The sequence below is a fragment of the Dendropsophus ebraccatus genome, chromosome 9 (genome assembly GCF_027789765.1).
Source record: "Dendropsophus ebraccatus isolate aDenEbr1 chromosome 9, aDenEbr1.pat, whole genome shotgun sequence".
NCBI lineage: Eukaryota > Metazoa > Chordata > Amphibia > Anura > Hylidae > Dendropsophus > Dendropsophus ebraccatus.
This window is the reverse complement of record NC_091462.1, coordinates 38,657,583-38,675,263: the sequence shown is the minus strand read 5'-3', so window position 1 is coordinate 38,675,263 and position 17,681 is coordinate 38,657,583. Positions and strand designations below refer to the sequence as shown.

The 17,681-nt window shown below is 43.4% G+C and overlaps 1 protein-coding gene across 3 annotated transcripts in view; it reads left to right on the top strand.

Annotated features, from left to right (window-relative positions):
• Nucleotides 1–14,215: 14,215 nt before the first annotated feature.
• CCDC141 (coiled-coil domain containing 141) overlaps nucleotides 14,216–17,681 on the top strand; it is a 133,721-nt gene continuing 130,255 nt past the window's right edge. For all 3 annotated transcript variants that reach the window (XR_011364533.1, XM_069983053.1, XM_069983054.1), the window contains exon 1: nucleotides 14,216–14,388. Coding sequence is in view for 2 of the 3 variants with exons in the window: in XM_069983053.1 (XP_069839154.1) it covers nucleotides 14,287–14,388 (102 nt within the window). In the remaining variant the exon portion in view is untranslated. The remainder of the gene's footprint in view (nucleotides 14,389–17,681) is intronic.

Genomic DNA, 17,681 nt, shown 5'->3' with positions numbered 1-17,681 from the left:
AGCAACACCAACATAAATTCAAATTCTTTATTCAATATGCAACATTGTAACAAAATATTACCGGCCCTTTAATAATCAGTAGATCCGGTAACTCTCAGATCAGGTCTAGTGGGGACTACAGAACGTGCCGCAGTCATTCCCCCCCGTCCTCTATTATCCTGGTCTGAGAGTCAACGGACCTAAAGATCCAGAGGAAGGCGAAGAAACCCCCCGGAGAGTTTTACCTCAGGGGGGAAAAAAAATTCCTTCCTGACCCCACAAGTGGCGATCGGATCTGATCTCCCTGGATCACAACTGGCCTGCTGCATACAGCTGTATATTATATAGGATCAGGAGACTCCACCCTGTAATGAATGAAAAACAGAGTCATTAATGCTGCACAATTTGTTGTCCCTGTAGAAATAAATATTATTATTACATATACATCCATCTTATATACAATACATGGGCTGCTCCTAAGAGCTTACAATCTATATAGTTCAGGATACCTGCCCTTAAAGGGAACCTGTCACCCCCCGTGCCGGGGTGACAGGCTCCCGACCCCCCGTTAGAGCGCCCTATACTTACCTAATCCCACCGGGTCCCGCTTCTGGAGATGGTTGGGTGATGAAGATCTCAGCCGCTGCAGCCCGGCGCGCGCGCTGAGAGATGAGTCCAACACCCATAGAGAATGACGGGAGAGTCCAGCGCTCCGTCATTCTCTATGAGCGTTGGACTCATCTCTCAGCGCGCGCGCCGGGCTGCAGCGGCTGAGATCTTCATCACCCGACCATCTCCAGAAGCGGGACCCGGCGGGATTAGGTAAGTATAGGGGGCTCTAACGGGGGGTCGGGAGCCTGTCACCCCGGCACGGGGGGTGACAGGTTCCCTTTAAGAGTTTACAAGCTAATATTCATAATACATGTCCTGCCCACAGAGCTCACAATGTTATATACAAAACATGTCTTGCTCACAGAGCTTACAATCTAATATATAATACAGTCTCTGCTCCTAAGAGCTTACAATCTAATATATAATACAGTCTCTGCTCCTAGGAGCTCACAGAGTAACACAGGCCCTCCTCTTAAGAGCTTACAGGCTTATATTTAGTACATGACTACATGTCTGCCCCGAAGAGCTTACAATCTAATGTACACTACAATACCCCACTCCTAAGAGCTTGTACCGCAATGTACGGTACAGATGTCGCCAGTGTTAACATGATCAGGACAAAGCATTTCATGGTAACACAAGCTACATGTGTAGAGACCCTGCTCCCCGCAGGAGCTTACAATCTAATATACAACCTACCACACAGCAGACATACAACATACAACAGCCATACATACATCAGACATACAACAGAGAGGCGGCTGTCTGGATAAGAGCAGCCATTTTAAAAGGGTTTTCCAGGGAATGATGGATGGCCAATGCTGTGCATAGACCATAACTCAACTTTCCTTGGAAAACCCCTTTAAGGCCATGTTCACACGTGTGCCCAGATGGGTTGTTTACTAAACTCATTTAAGCTCCATGTGTGAACAAGGCCTCAGTGAAGAGCTCCCTACCTGTACGTGTCTTCTTCACGCTGCCAACCTGTAAATAACAGCAGAAGCCTCAGCTACAACTGTATATTCCGCACCATGTGTGACATCATGAGCCTTGTTTTTGTGATGTCATCATAACTCCCACTGTTGTTGATGTATCAAGCTTACAATCAGTGATAAGTGCTCAGCTGTGATTGGTTGCTATGGGCAACAAAGGACATTAGTGCTCAGCTGTGATTGGTTGCTATGGGCAACAAAGGACATTAGTGCTCAGCTGTGATTGGTTGCTATGGACAACAAAGGACATTAGTGCTCAGCTGTTATTGGTTGCTATGGGCAACAAAGGACATTCCTGCTGTAAGACTGTGCGATTAATCTCCCCTAAGTGATTGATTTCATCCAAATGAAATATTTCAGCCATTTCCAAGCAATGCATGATGGTCTATTCATGAACAAATAAATGTATAAAGTGCTAACAGTGCATAGAAGATATATATACATATATATATATATATATATATATATATATATATATATATATATATATATATATAGTATCACTGCCTATATAAAGATTGGGACATAATCATAGTATGTGATGATGTGAAGGATAAAAACAATTAATTCCATCGAATAGACTTGTCCTTCCTACTTCAGCACCTGCTGCACAAGTCTGACAAAGAGAAACGTATCTACTTACAAGGGACATGTATCTGGCTGCAAGGGGAGAAATATATGGGGCTCCATGGGGATTTGTATCCGGCTACAGGGGGAAGGTGTCTGGCTGCATAGGGGGGAGGGTATATGGCTGTAAGGGGACATGTATCTATTTGCAAGGAGGAGGTAGCTGGTTGCATAGGGACTTACCTGGCTGCAGGGGGCATATCTCACTCCAGGGGACATAGGTGGTTGCAGGGGGCATACCTGGCTTACCATCTGGCTGCAGGGGACATATCCTATTGCCAAAGGCTTATTTGGCTCCATGGGACATATCTGACTGGAAGGGACATACCTAGCAGAAAGGGGCAAATGTGACTGCAGGGCATACCTGGCAACAAGGGACTTATCTGGCTGCAGTGGGGTACTTGGTTGTATGTGTCATACCTGGGGGGGGGGCACATCTGACTGCAGGATGCATACCTGGCTACTGGGGGCCTTTCTGTCTAAAGGGGGTATGTCTGGGTACAGGATGCATTGCATCTAGCTACTGGGTGGGCATTATTACTGGCCACAGGAGCTGTTATTATTGCAAAGAAGGGGAGGGGGTGTCAAAAATGGCTACAGGGGGCATTATTATTTGATATTACTTGTCACATTGTTATGGGAGGATCTGATCTGGGAATCAATTGCTGACAGAGGCTTTATACAGAGCATATAGGGCAGTGTGATCTTGGACTTGTTAAAGGGGTTATCCAGCGCTACAAAAACATGGCCACTTTCCCCCTACTGTTGTCTTCAGATTGGGTGGGGTTTTGAAACTCAGTTCCATTGAAGTAAATGGAGCCTAATTGCAAACCGCACCTGAACTGGAGACAACTGTAGGGGGAAAAGAAGCCATGTTTTTGTAGCTCTGGGTAACCCCTTTAAGGTAATGTTTATAATTGGGGTACCTTGGGGGAACTCGGCTGAAACATCTTATCACATGAGGGTACTTGACTTGAAAATGTTGAGAAACACTGCTGTAGAGTACCTGGCCCAAGCCCATTGAGTTCAGGGGCTGAAGGTATTCTGCTAATGGTCACATTCAACTTCCACTGTTAGGCCATGTTCACATTACATATAGCACCGGCCGTTCTGTGACCCAGCCAGATCACAGAACAGCCGGTGTTACTGAAGATCATCCCGGCCGGTACTGTTTGAACTGACAGTTTTTCTGTGGCTGCTATTCAATGAATAGCGGCCGCAGAAAACTGACATGTCAGTTTTTTTGCATGGCCACTAGCGATCCCGTTCGGAGCGTGTACTATGTGTATACACTCTGGCCGTGATTCCATAGACGGCAGCACAATGTAAGTTTCATATTAATCACAGCCGTTGTTGCAAATCGGCAACAATGTCCGTGATTAATGTGAAACTTACGTAGTGTGAACATGGCCTTACTTTGCAAGACTTCAAAGGGCCAATTAGGATAAGAACGTTGTTTTGAGAAGTGTAAATAGACAACGGCGGCTGAAAGTATTAATATATGTGCTTCACCTTAGTTAGTATACACCTACACAGTTACATGCTCGGTGGAAATAATAATGGGAATATATGTACTATAACATAAATATGACCAAATACAACCAATAAAAGTTGCTGAAGTAATTACAGTAAATATGGTGAATTTATATAAATAATCTGTATCTATCAGTTAGTGGAAGGCTGGATCCCCACTGGGCATTGTTATCCCTATAAACTAATATTGTGTTGTTGGCTCAACCACTACTCTATGCAGCCTGGTCTCCTGTAGGCAGTATGGAAAATAACTACTTCTTCGCTACTTCTAGTGATGTGCTGTGTGGACAGGAAAAGTCGGCTGAACATAGACAGCATAGGGATCAGCCGATCCCATGACTGCACAGCACATCAGTGGAAGCAGTGAAGATGACTGTGGCAGACACCAGGCGCCTCAACAAACAATCAGTGGGTATAGGCATATAGCTTTGTTTTTTTTTTTTTTTGCAATCCAGCCTGGGCCCCATAGTAAGGAACGCCCAATGTCTGGACATCTCATGAGGTTGCAGTCACACACTAAAGTTTTCTGGGAAAACGGCCACTGCAGCTTTTGGTCCAAAACCAGAAGTGGATCCAGCATGAAGAAGTATGTGTCCTTAATTTATAGTTCCTGTTTCTTTTGAATCCACTCTTAGTTTTGACTCAAAGATTGCAGTGACAGCTTCCCCCCCCCCCCCCCCCCCCCCCCAAAAAAAAAAACAAAAACTGTCATGTGTGACAGCAGCCTAAGGGTACTTGTCACAAATAATCGGCGTGCTATCAAAGTTGATGCTAGAAGATCACATTGCTGTGGATACATCCCATGCAGGCCAAGTTCCGTGCACAAACCCTATTAAGTAGAGTAACAGAACATCCCAAACATGCCACCAAGTGAACTAGGATTTTGGCAGAGGAAGCCAATGGGTGATTTTCACGCTCGTTCAGTATAGAATACTCTGTGTTGTGTGAAGTATTTGGTCAGTATTTTTTAGCCAAAAACAGAATTGGAACTGATGCAGCAAAAAACTAAAAGGGAGAAAAATGCACCTTTATCTGCCAGTATCTTTTTAAGCTGAAACCAGGAGTGGGTCCAAAGTGGATCCACTCTTGGTTTAAGCTAAAAAAAATACAGACCACATACTAAGGCCTCTTTCACATATATGAGGCGGTCCAGCTCTGTTTCCCTCCAGCACAGTAACACATGACATTTGAGCTGATTCCATTAATTTTAACTGTATGATTTATAATATCTGATGTGTGGTGTCCCACCATGGGTGTTTTGTGTCTCTTGTTTGCACCTCTCAAATAAGCTTCTTACTCCTGGTTAAGTGGTGATGCAGTGCACTTTAAAGTTTCACCACTGGGTGTCAGTATTTTTTATATGTATGCTCTTATGTGTTGCACAGCTGAGTTTAGATTGCTCAGCCCCTGTAGGAAGTAGTCACTTGGTGGGAGGAGGTGTAGCGTCAGTTCTTACCCAGATTCTCGTGGGAGAAGGAAACACACAGCACCAACATCCCAGCTGTAGCCAAGCCAGGGCCTGGCTTCTGCCAGGACCCTCATCCGGGACAAGAGTTCAGTTCAGTCTGGTCTAGTCTAAGATGTGTGTATGTAGATGCAACTAGAGACACTCAACCTTTTCAGTATTCCTACTATACTATGCAGTGCTAAACACTACAAAGGGAGATGAGTCTAGAAACATCCTAGCCCACGCCGTGAACCAGTCTAAAAAGTTCAGGGCAGTATCCTGATATACAAGAGGAACTAGCCTGGATAGGACAAAGCTATTAGAAGATCTACGTATCCTATCTCGCAGTGCAGGTAACTGGGACACCCCCGGGAGACACTCGACACTGTAGGGCAGAAGGTGGTCAGACTAAAGTCTATACACAGGTACAGGTAAACTACTCACTCTAAAGTATTCTCTCAAGTTCTGGCAGAGTACATTGCTACATTGGGTTAGGACTCTCTTGACAAACTCCACTCTTCTACGCTACTCTACTCTACTTCCAACTCTTCAAGCACCGCTACAACTACCTCTACTCTACTTCTTCAAGCATCTCCTCAGCACAAATGAATTCAAGCACTGAAGTCTGTGTAAAGAGTTGTCTATTTTCTACAAAAGTGTATTGTATTACTTTAGAGACTGTTCAGTAAAGCTGTCATATTTTTATATCACTGGATCTCTGTCATCCTTTCCTCTGCACCAGCACCTATACACACTAACCACACACCTTGGGTTATCTTTCCCCTTTTCTGTGGGTGGTGGTACCGATAGTCTGGGTGGGTCAATTGCCACTCAGAACTACAGTGACAAGAGCCCAAGGGACCCATCACAACCCGACAGGTCACCGACCATTTTGGGGAGTACAGCCAGTCACAACACAAAGCAGGTACTACCACTATACCTCTGTGCTGGACTAGCACTGGCGGCACAACTATACCATCTCTGGCTGAGCTGTACAGGAACACTGATAAAATCTATCCATCGGTGCTGCACTACCACAGATGTATCGTTATCATCAGTTTCTGATAAAACAAGGGAGATGCCTTATATATGTGAAGGTCGGCCTAAGTCTGAACACAACCTTAGACCCCACAATCTTACTGCATTTCTCATTATGGACAGAACCTTGTATTGCTATCACAGTCAGGCTCTTTTTGGATATTAATAATATGTTTTTAGAGCTATAACATGGATATAAAAATAGGGCCTTATGCGTGCTACCACTTTTTATTGTCTTAGAAAGTCAAGTGCTGCCCTCCCCCCTTTGTAAGCTCCATGGATGAGGAATAACGTGGAGGCACTCACGCACAGGTCAATGCTCCATTCCAAACAAAGGAGTCAGGACTCCATCCTGGAAACCTAAGCAGGACTCAGCGGCCAGACCCCCTATAGTCTGACACTTATTCCCTGTCCTGTCGATAGACCGATGAAATATTTTAACTCTGAGTACCCCTTTAAGCCCTCTCATAGGACTCCACTGGGCATTTTGCAACCATGATGAAAGGATGGAGGCACTTCATTCTTTTTTAATAACCAGAGCCTTGAATTTCCATTAAAGCCATTTTGTAATATCAGTGAGACAAGGGAAACCATTAAAATTAATATGTTCAGTATGTAACTTGTTTCCCAGGAATTGATCAGGTTTAATGCTGGATTAGGTGATATTTTGCTGAGCAGAGTCCTATGAGGAATCGCTCCATTAGATAATGCTGACTGTGGAAGTTCTTTTACATTCGGATGAGTTCAGAGTATTAAATGATAAAGTATTCAGCCTCTCTGTCATAAATATAGCATTATCTATCAATGCCAGGGAACGAGACGTCTAATCCATTCCTTGGGAACGTAGGTTGAGATTTACAATTTGCTCCTTTAATCTCCCTTGTGGTTTCGTCTCTGGAGCAGGTGACTTTATAGATACAGCAGTATAAGGGGGTGGTCACATTTTTGTTCCTCCACTGCTTTCACCTGAAAACTGAGATAAAGTCACCAAGTGTGAATACAACCTAAGGCCATGTTCCCATTGCATAAGTTAGGTAATAATCACGGCCGTTGTAACAACCCCGCCCGGAGTGTATACTCATATTATACACTCCGGCTGGGATCCCTAGCGCCGCAAGAAACTTACATGTCAGTTTTCTATGGCCGCTATTCAATAAATAGCGGCCGCAGAAAACCCTGTCAGTTCACACAATGGAGAGTGCAGCTCCGGCTGCACGCTCCATTGTGTGCAGCAGGGATTTTGGCGGCAGTAAAGATCATCGGGCCAGTACTGCAGTGCCGGACAGGATGATCTTCTCTGACACCGGCCGTTCTGTGACCCCGGCCAGGTCACAGAATGGCCGGTGTCTTACAAAGTGTGAACATAGCCAAAGGCTACATTCACAGATGTATTTTCCACCTCCATCTACTAGCCGTGTGCATAGCATTAATATAGATTTGGGGACAAATATGTGCTTACCCGTAACCGGTAAATGTACTTGCTTGTCACTAAATCATAACTCCTGAGGATTTTTGTGATGCTGTAATTTAAAGGGGAGTTTTGTAATTACATGCATAGTCACCCTTATTTTAAATGGCACTTACGTTTTTTTATTTGTATAAGCAATTGCTCAATTGCTCATACAGTCAATGAAATACTATTGCATTGCATTAAATTGGCAGGCTGTAATGGTAGTTCACTGATGACAGCCACAGAGGCCTAGTATAGTACTTGACAATGGATCACACACAGAGCTGGGAATGAATGCATTTAGCGAGCAGTTCTCTCTGCTCATTCAAGCCATGAGCAGGGGTCTGAAGTCAAGACTGTTCAATTCATAATTGTAACAAATTATTAACTATTGCATTGATAGCAAATACTCAACTATTAGAATTTATATATCGGGTTTCGTCTACACTACATCACTGGTATATCTAGTAGGCTATATTTAGTCAATACCCAACTTCAATGTATACCATCAACATAGTTCAAAAATAAGATATGACTGGGGCCTTTATCTTTCAAATCAACTGGTTTCAGAAAGTTATATAGATTTGTAATTTACTTCAATTTAAGAATCGCAAGTCTTCGCATCCCTTCAACTGCTGTATGCCGTGCAAGAAGTGGTGTATTCTTTTCAGTCTGACACATTGCTCTCTGCTACCACCCCTGTCCGAGACAGGAACTGTCCAGAGCAGGAAAGGGAATTTGCTGCTGCTCTGGAAAATTCCTGTCACAGACAGAGATGTCAGCAGATTGCCATGCCCGCTAATAAGGTAATCAGATGCAGCTGTCAAAGTTGACAGCTGCATCCGATTACCGGATCCAGCGCTTTCCTGGTGTCTAGTGACGGAGATCGCTCCCCCGGGACGTTGTCCCGGAGGAGCGATCTCCGTATCTAATGCCTGCCGGGGTCCACTCCAAGATGGCGCCGTCCCCGGCTCGGCACTCGTTTGTTTTCGGCTGCAGCAGCCGAAAGCAAACGAGTGCTGATCTCATTGATCTTTGCTGTATAACTATACAGCAAAGATCTCAATGAGAGATCAAAGTGTATATACTAGAAGTCCCCCAGGGGGAATAACCCTAACCCCAGGGGGGCTTCTAGTATAAGTGTAAAAAAAAAAAATAAAGTGTTGTTGTCAATAAAAAGCCCCCTCCCCTAATAAAAGTCTGAATCACCCCCCTTTTCCCAGGTTATAAATAAAAATAAATAAATAAACATGTTTGCTATCGCCACACGCGTAATCGCCCAAACTATTAATTAATCACATTCCTGATCTCGCACGGTAAACAGCGTCAGCGCAAAAAAATCCCAAAGTGCAAAATTGCGCATTTTTGGTTGCATCAAATCCAGAAAATTAACAGTGATAAAAGGCGATCAAAAAGTCGCATATGCGCAATCAAGGTACCGATAGAAAGTAAACATCATGGCGCAAAAAATGACACCTGACACAGCCACATAGACCAAAGGATAAAAGCGTTATAAGCCTGGGAATAGAGCGATTTTAAGAAACATATATTTGTGAACAATGGTTTGAATTTTTTACAGGCCATCAGATAAAAGAAAAGTTGTACATGTTATATAACGTTTTAATCGTAACGACTTGAGGAATATATATAACAAGTCAGTTTTACCCCTTGGCGAATGGCGTAAAAACAAATACAATTTCACCACACATTTATTTTTTTTTCTGGTTTCGCAGTGTACTTTATGAAAAAATTCATCCTGTCATTGCAAAGTACAATTAGTGGCGCAAAAAATAAGGGCTCATGTGGGTCTCTAGGTGGAAAAATGTAAGTGCTATGGCCTTTTAAGCACAAGGAGGAAAAAACAAAAACGCAAAAATCGAAATTGGCTCTGTCCTTAAGGGGTTAAACCTTCATTGGATCAGGGAAGAGAAGTGACCTACTTGGACTGTCAGAGTGGACGGTGTGCTTTCCATCGGTTAGTCTGTGGTACTCTCCAGATTTCACTAGACATCCAATGTAAATTAATATTTGCAGCGTGTCTTCATGTTTTTACCTTTCATGCTAATAACTAAAGCGCATTTACAAATCTTGCATGTGAAATGCTGATATCTACATCAAAGGTCTGTGCGTCTGATGGTTATATACATTGTGCGGCGGAGCAGCGCGCTTTTTTTATGTCGGGAAATAATGATTGCAGACACCCCGAGTTGTTTAGCCTGGAGATTCTCTGATGTGGCGAGTCTGACAGATATATGCCCTAAACTCCTATCCCATGTCCCTGTCTCAGCTGCTCTGTCGCAGGATATCAAACAGCTGTCATCCAGCACCGAGAGCAACGCCTGCAATGTCTGTTACTTGTAGTAAAAGGAACTACCGTCACTTTTCAAGACTCTTTCATCTCGTCTCCACAAGCGCTTTGTAATTTATCGGTGGGGAAAAATGATGAATGTATTTAACATAATAGAGCAAAACCGCAATATGCTCAGTAACTAATGGCAGAAAAGTCACAGTCATATCCAATATCTTTTTGGTTGTATAATTTACGCTATCATACAAACCATAAGGGAGATACTCACAGTAGGAGATCTATCATACAACTGTAGCTGCCTGCAGCCTCCTCTAGGGGGAGTGTCGGAGCTCACTGTGTATTGATTTACTGTTATTCTCAATAGGGTTGTGTATATGCTCTCCCTAGTGGCAGCCATAGTTTTCTGTGTTCCATCCTTGACGTTAGTGGTTTTCACCTGTGGCTCTCCAGCTGTGAACTCCCAGCATGCCTGGACACCCGCAGTCTGACTGTTTGACACAAGAATCCTGTGGCTTTGGGGGTTTCTTCCCAAAGGAACAGTCTACAATTTTTTTTTGGTATATGTTCCAGGCTCATGTGAGACAAGAGCAATAATAATAATTAGAAATGAGTGAACCGAACCTGCGGAACCTAGATTCGTTTAGAACTTTACAAAAAAATAATAATAATTTGTTTCGCTACTGAATTATCTTGCTACTGGGTCATAAAAAAAATAAATAAATAAAATAAACATATTCTTGCCCCGGTGTCTCCTAGTGGCTCTCTGGTCACCGAGGCTTGTGATTGGCTGAGCAGGCTGTCACTCTTATCTCTAGAGTGACAGCCCAATCAGCCAATCACAGATTGTTGTGCTATCCCGTCCCAGTCAGCCTGTTATTAGCTGAGCGGACTGTCACTTCTGAGACAAGAGTGACAGCCCGCTCTGCAAATCACAGGCCTCAGTGCTGCCCTGCCCTAGCCAACCTGTGATCGGTTGAGCGGGCCTTCATTGTAGAAGATAGTGGGAAGCAACCAGAGAAGAAGGCCCTTGAGGTGGTTCGGACGACATGCAGTTGTTTAGCTGTTTTAATGTGATTCGTTAAAGTTGGGTTCAGCACAAATGCAAACTTTACATTAAAGTTCAGTGAACCTGCCGAACCAAACTTTTGAAAAGTTTGCTCATCTCTAATAATAATTAGAAGCAGGGCCGGATTAAAGGGAGGGCACCAGGGGCACATGCCCAGGGGCCTCCACCACTAGGGGGCCTCCACCAGCCCAAACCTGGAAGTGGTGTCTGGGAGCCAGTCCCATGCTCAAAAAGCATGTGGAAACCCTACCTGGACACAGCACTGGCCACACTGCATGCTGTCCAGGAAGGGAGGGAGTTGTAGGGTTAATCCTGTGTAAGAATCTCCCTCCTGGCAGGCTCAGACTCCCCCTGGTGGGTCTTTGAATGGATTCTTCCTGTCAAGCTTCCGGGTAGATGTCTCCTGCCGAGGTCCTCACTCCCCCCTCGCCCCTCCCCCTCACTGAGGAGAGGACAGCGTGGGACCTCAGCAAGGAAACCTGATGGGCATGTATAGGGCCTGTGTGCAGCATATCACATGTAGCCTGTGTGCAGTGTATGATATATAGCCTGTGTGCAGTGTATGGTATATAGCCTGTGTGCAGTGTATGATATATAGCCTGTGTGCAGTGTATGGTATATAGCCTGCGTGCAGCCTATTATATATAGCCTGTGTGCAGTGTATGATATATAGCCTGTGTGCAGTGTATGATATATAGCTTGTGTGCTATAGATTCTACACAACCTTTAAGTACTTTCTGGGTGCTCTTTACTGCTTCAGGTAGTTTATATGGTTGGGAAATGAAGATGGGACCTAGACTTGCAAGTCCAGGTTCTGCCTGTGATTCACAACTGCACATGCTAGCTGTGGTGTCTGACACAGTGGGCAAGAGAGCACAGAAAGTGCTTAAGTGCTGTGTTCTCGCATTGAATTAAGTGGGAACCCACCGCAATGCTCACCCCTTCCCTATCCTGTTTCTAGGGCCTGGCATCTTCCTCTGGACTGCAGCCTCTAGGGGCCATCATATGCAGAACAGAGGAGGATGCTGAGCCATACAGCCAGGAGTGAGGAGGGGTAGGTGCTAAGTCCCCTACAGTAATCAGCCACCTATATAGATTGCTGTATGGTTTATTTGTGGGGGAAGAAAATGGGGGGGGGGCCCAACAAAATTGTTGCCCAGGGCCTCCACCAACCTTAATCCGGCCCTGATTAGAAGAACATTGCACACATTTGAAATGCGTTAGCACAGTATCATAATGGTTATGTATCCGTGGGAAGGTAATATGCACTGGAATACAAATAATTAATTTGGTGTACGATACTGGATTTTCATCATATGATCTTGGATCTTGCAAAATAGTTGCTACAGGGAAAGGCCTGCTTAGGGGTATACTTGCTAGAGGGCCAAGATGTGCAGCGGGTATGGCAGCCAATTGTATGCAAGCTGGAGGCTGGAGAGGCTGGTTTTTGTCCCATTCTGGCATACACTGATCATCCATAACAATAAAACCAAGCCATAGCCCTGTAGACAATAAGGCCAGGTTCACACTACGTAAAAACACGGCCGTATTTCGTAACTACAGGCATAGTTATTTGGGAAATATCAGCCGTTGTTTGCGGAACTACGTTGTTATGAAATAGGGCCGTGTTTTTTACGTAGTGTGGACATAGCCTAAGCTGTGTGACTCTAACATCTTTCTAAACAATTACAGCCCCAGAAAAAGAAAAATAAGTTTTCCAGAATAAAACTATTGATTGGCTATCTGAACGTTTTTGTGTATGGAGTGGACCGATGGCGGGTGAAAGATACACAGGGAGATGTGTGGCCGATGGTGATAACTTTTAAAGCCTGCACAAAAGCTGTGATAGGTCGTGCATCAGGCGTTTTCCCGCCCCTCAGCTGATTACTGTCACTTTTACATGGACCAATTATTGGCCAAAGGAGTGCTTCTAGCAACGGTCCTTGCCAATAATCAACCCATGTAAAAGGGTCTTTATTCAGTGGGGTCCACGCAACAGCGGTGGGGGATCTGGGTAAGTGAGTATGGCTGATTTTTAAAATATTTTTTAGAAATCTAAACCGCTTTGCTTTTTTTCTGGGGCTGAAATACTCATTTTAAGCCCAGGAATAAAGCAAATAGGACATTAGAGCTTTATACTTGCCTACTATTAAGAATCACTTTCAGGGAGTCTTAAAGAGAATCTGTGGTCAGTCAAAAATTTGCCTCAGCGTTTTCTGGTTTTAATGGTATGTTTATTTCCTTACTTTTTTTTTTACTCACATTCAGGACATATAGGGGTTCTATGGGGGGGATGTCACCAAATAGGGTTCAAGGGCAATCCTATGGGGGAGAGGTTATTATGTAAATCATATTCACACCCCTGAACCTGGCATTCACTCTCTATTTTTGCAAAGGGACAACCCAAGATTAGAGAAACAGAGTTCATTTAAAAAAAAAAAAAAAAAAAAAAAAAAAACACCTGTCCTTAGGTTGTGTGAGAAATTTCAGTTCAGTTCTATTAAAGTCAATGGAACTAAGGTGTAATACCACACACAACCTGAGGATAGATGTGGTGCTGTGTTTTTTTTTTTTTTTTTGTGGGAGACTTTCCCAGTATACCTCCATTATCACAACCAGACTATCTGCGAGCCTAACTCATCAGAACGCGTTCACATGGTGCAGAAATTCATTGTTGATGTGTTGCAGATTTTGTCTTCTTCATTGAAATCAAGGTATAAAACCAGCCACAAACCCTCAATATAAATTATTCATTAGGGGGTTCTTTTGAACCTTGTTGTTTAGGCCGCTGCCAGGATTGCCCTTAGTTCACTGTACAGTAGACTTACAGCCAGCTCTCTGTACATTTCTCACTGATATGTGCAATGGCAGCAAATTTAGCTCTTTGACCTGAAGAGTTTTTTTTTTTCCATTTGCTTGTCCAGAAGTGGAGGACTGCAGGCGACCTCCACGTCTCTGATAGTATAGTACAAGTGCCCTGGCAGATCTGTGCTGTGAAGTTAGGGGAGTGTCAGCTCACAAGCCGGAGGATGATAAACTCAATGGGACTATCTATTTTTAACCTGCTGTTCTTTCCTCCTGCTCATGTAATGAGGGCTGGCTGAGCCTTCTCCTCAATGATCCCCTATAGCCCTGCTCACTACTTTTACAAGTGGTCACTGTAGAGAAGAAGGCTCCTTTAAATCTAATATACAGAATTTGTGGATAGTTTGCGGATTTGCTCTTTGGGACATCATGTCTGGCGAAGAGAATCCTACAGGACAACTCTCAACCACCACAGTCAGTTCTGTTGCCATCCAAGCCGGGGAGTCTAGAATTGTGATAGCTATCCTTAAGGTAAGCACGATAATGTTAACACTTTCTATGCTGCACTATATGATTGCATATTATCCCCAAAACATACATTGCCCCTTTAAATATTTTCTATGCATGACCTTTACTTCTGGACTATCACCAGCAATGAAACAGTTAATGCATGGTATGGCTGCACGCTGGCCTGGTAACAGTATCGCCTCCGCTGGTTAAGGTGTTAGTTCTTAATAAGTATTCAGAGAAGTTTCATACATCACGTGATATTATTAACCCTTAGCATTGATGTCATGGGAGAACTCGCATATGGCTGGGTAGAACTTCTGGCTTCTGTCCTGGGGTTGGCAGCAATTTTCCTAAACTTATCAATGAATGACATTCACATTATAGCAAATGCTTTCCTGTAGTGATAGTTTTTCCTTAATAATAAATAATCGGAAATGGATCAATATTTTGTGATTGGATATAACGTGACGGAACGTACACAGGATTGATCTGTTATTTGCAGTTTCCATTATCACTTTATAACAATGAATCGGCGGCTCCCATGATTCGGTGTTCTCTGTAGTTGTCACAACCCCGTTCAGCTATTTCCTATAATTTTCTGTTGAAACAGACAAAGAGGTTGTCACCTTCCTACAGTGAGACCAACTACCAATCCAACTTTACCGGATATTTAGGCTGGGTTCACATGTAATAGTTGTGTTATATACTGGCATGTTTTACCACAAATTGCTTATTTTTGTGATGTGGCTATTGGGCCGCACATTTTCTTACATGTTTCACTTGTAAAACCTTAGTTTGTAGTAAAGCCTTACAGTATAGAGAGGTTAGTCATAGGCTATGTTTGCACTGGGGAAGGCGGCCATCTTGTTAAATAGATGGCCGCTAATATTGATCACGATCTTTATTATCTCCTGTCTATGTTACAAGATGGCCGCCTTCCCGGATATTTTCCTGTCACTTGTTTATTATTTTGCTCCTGTGCACACAGCAGAAAAAGGGTCAATCCTCGCGGTTGGGGACACCCTTTTAAGGAGGTGGGTTCCCCAATACTATTAGGGCTCACTGCCCGACCCTTAACCGTCCCTCATCTCATCCCATTAGGGACATTTGTACATATTTTTGTCTGTTTCTAGTGCACAGTCATCATTTATCATGTGTGTTTTGTGTGTATCTGGGGTCAGTGTTTTTACTTCTTTTTAACATACGAGTAAAAGCTGCATTTTTAACTTTAGACCATACTTGTGGGTATTTTTTCTGGATTACTTTTTTTTTTTTTTTAAAGCAAAAACATTATACCTCTTTAGCATGGATAGTGGCAACTATAGATGTTAGGACATGTGCACACAGAAAGAATGCAGCATTGCACAGACTACAGTGTGAGTAAACAGTGATGACCCATAGACACTCCATGTACCGCCTTGTGGTACCTCCATGGGGCACTGTATTCTCTCCTACAAGCAAAGTCTTTAGGGAGGTGCACAGCATGGAATGCAGCGTAAGTTCTTCATGAAGTAATTTTTAGGCCTATACAGGGGCCTATACAAGTCATAGTGGGTGCAGAAGGTCATCACCAGGCCCTAGTACAGTGCAAAAATACATCAGTTTTATATATGACACAATTTACAAGTTATAAAGACTACTTATATGGTTATAAACATTAGTTAGGAGTTCTGTTTTATATTTTGCACAGGGGCCCTTTAAATTACCGTTCAGGGCCGGTAGATTTCTATAAGAACTATGGGGGACATTTATCAAACTGGTGTAAAATAGAATTGTCTTAGTTGCCCCTAGCAACCAATCAGATTCCAATTTTCATTCATCACAGACTCTTTGGAAAATGAAAGATGGAATCTGCTTGGTTGCTAGGGGCAACTAAGACAATTCTACTTTTACACCAGTTTGATAAATCTCCCCCTATGTTTCTGATCTCTATCACTTGGATGTTGAATGCTCCCATGTGTATGAGGCCTGAGGGTTTTATACTGAGCAGACCATGATATTTATATTAGTGGTCAGCATGGCTATTTTGTTGAACTGGGTTTAGTATCTGACCGATGGTAACATCTATATGAAATGTCTGACTGGTTTGCCTTCCTGCCTCATTACAAGATTGGTGTATATTGGTGTATTAATGTGTGTGTGTGTGTGTATTTCTGCGGTGACTTGGATTATAATACTGTTAGAGGAATGATAAAAAGCAAAAAAAAAAGGCCTCATGAATCCTCAAGTGTATCTATCCTTTAAAGACAGCACAGCACCTCCTCTATGCTATGCCATGCACATGCACTGGACTGAACAGGCTGGTGTGCTGGGCTGATGGTTTACACAGTGCAGAACGGGATAATATGTGGGGGAGGATGAATTATTGATACACTGGGTTCGAAAGGTGTTAGCTAAGCAGAAATGAAAGAAACAGCAGCAGCATTGCAGCAAGGAAAGTGTTACACTAAGCACCAAACTATCGCTGCAGACAAGCTAAAGAGAGCCAGGCATTACAGTGCCGGAGTGTGGACATACAGTAGTATGTACACTCGTATTTGTACAAGGGACAGCTGCCAGGAGCTTTATGCTGAAAAATGAGATGGAAGCCTTAATCTACCTTCTAGGAAAAGTGTGGATCATCTTAAGCATGCAGATGAGCTCAGCTTACAGAGACAGTCTATCATTCTCTGTCCTGCACAGACCACATTCTAAGGCCTGTCCCCACTTCCTGTGTTCTGTCTTGATCTATCTGTTACTAGAGACAGATTTTCTCTGACGACAGGCAGTGAACGCCAGATTACAAGGAAGTGAGACACCTAGTGACCAATAGGTAAAAGCATTTTTTTTTCTTGGGTGATTTTTGTTCAGTGGGCACTATCAAAGGCTTTTAATAGGTTTGGGGTCTAAATGAGTTCAGAACCTGATCAATCTGAAGAATGAATGAGATAAAGAGCATGCTATGTGCATTGTCTCCCAGCTCTGTGCCACATGTGAATGAGATGGATTTCTATTGTATGTTGTTGTACAGAGAGAGCAGGAAGATAAAAACTCATCATGGACTTCTCTCCCCACTCAAATGGAGGGAAGTCGAAAGACAGTGACGATTTAAAGGGGAACAATCAGCAGGTTAGACAAATCTAACCTGCTGATAACCACTTATTGCACAGGAGGCATCAAGGTGGAAGGTAAGTCTCTTACCTTCATCCTCTGTGCCTCTCAGTGCAGTAAGTTGTTTACTCTTCAGCCCGGTAAGACCGTTAGGAACACTGCCCAGCCCCATAACACTGATTCAGCCTGCCCGCTCCATTGATAATCATTACAATGGGCTGCCC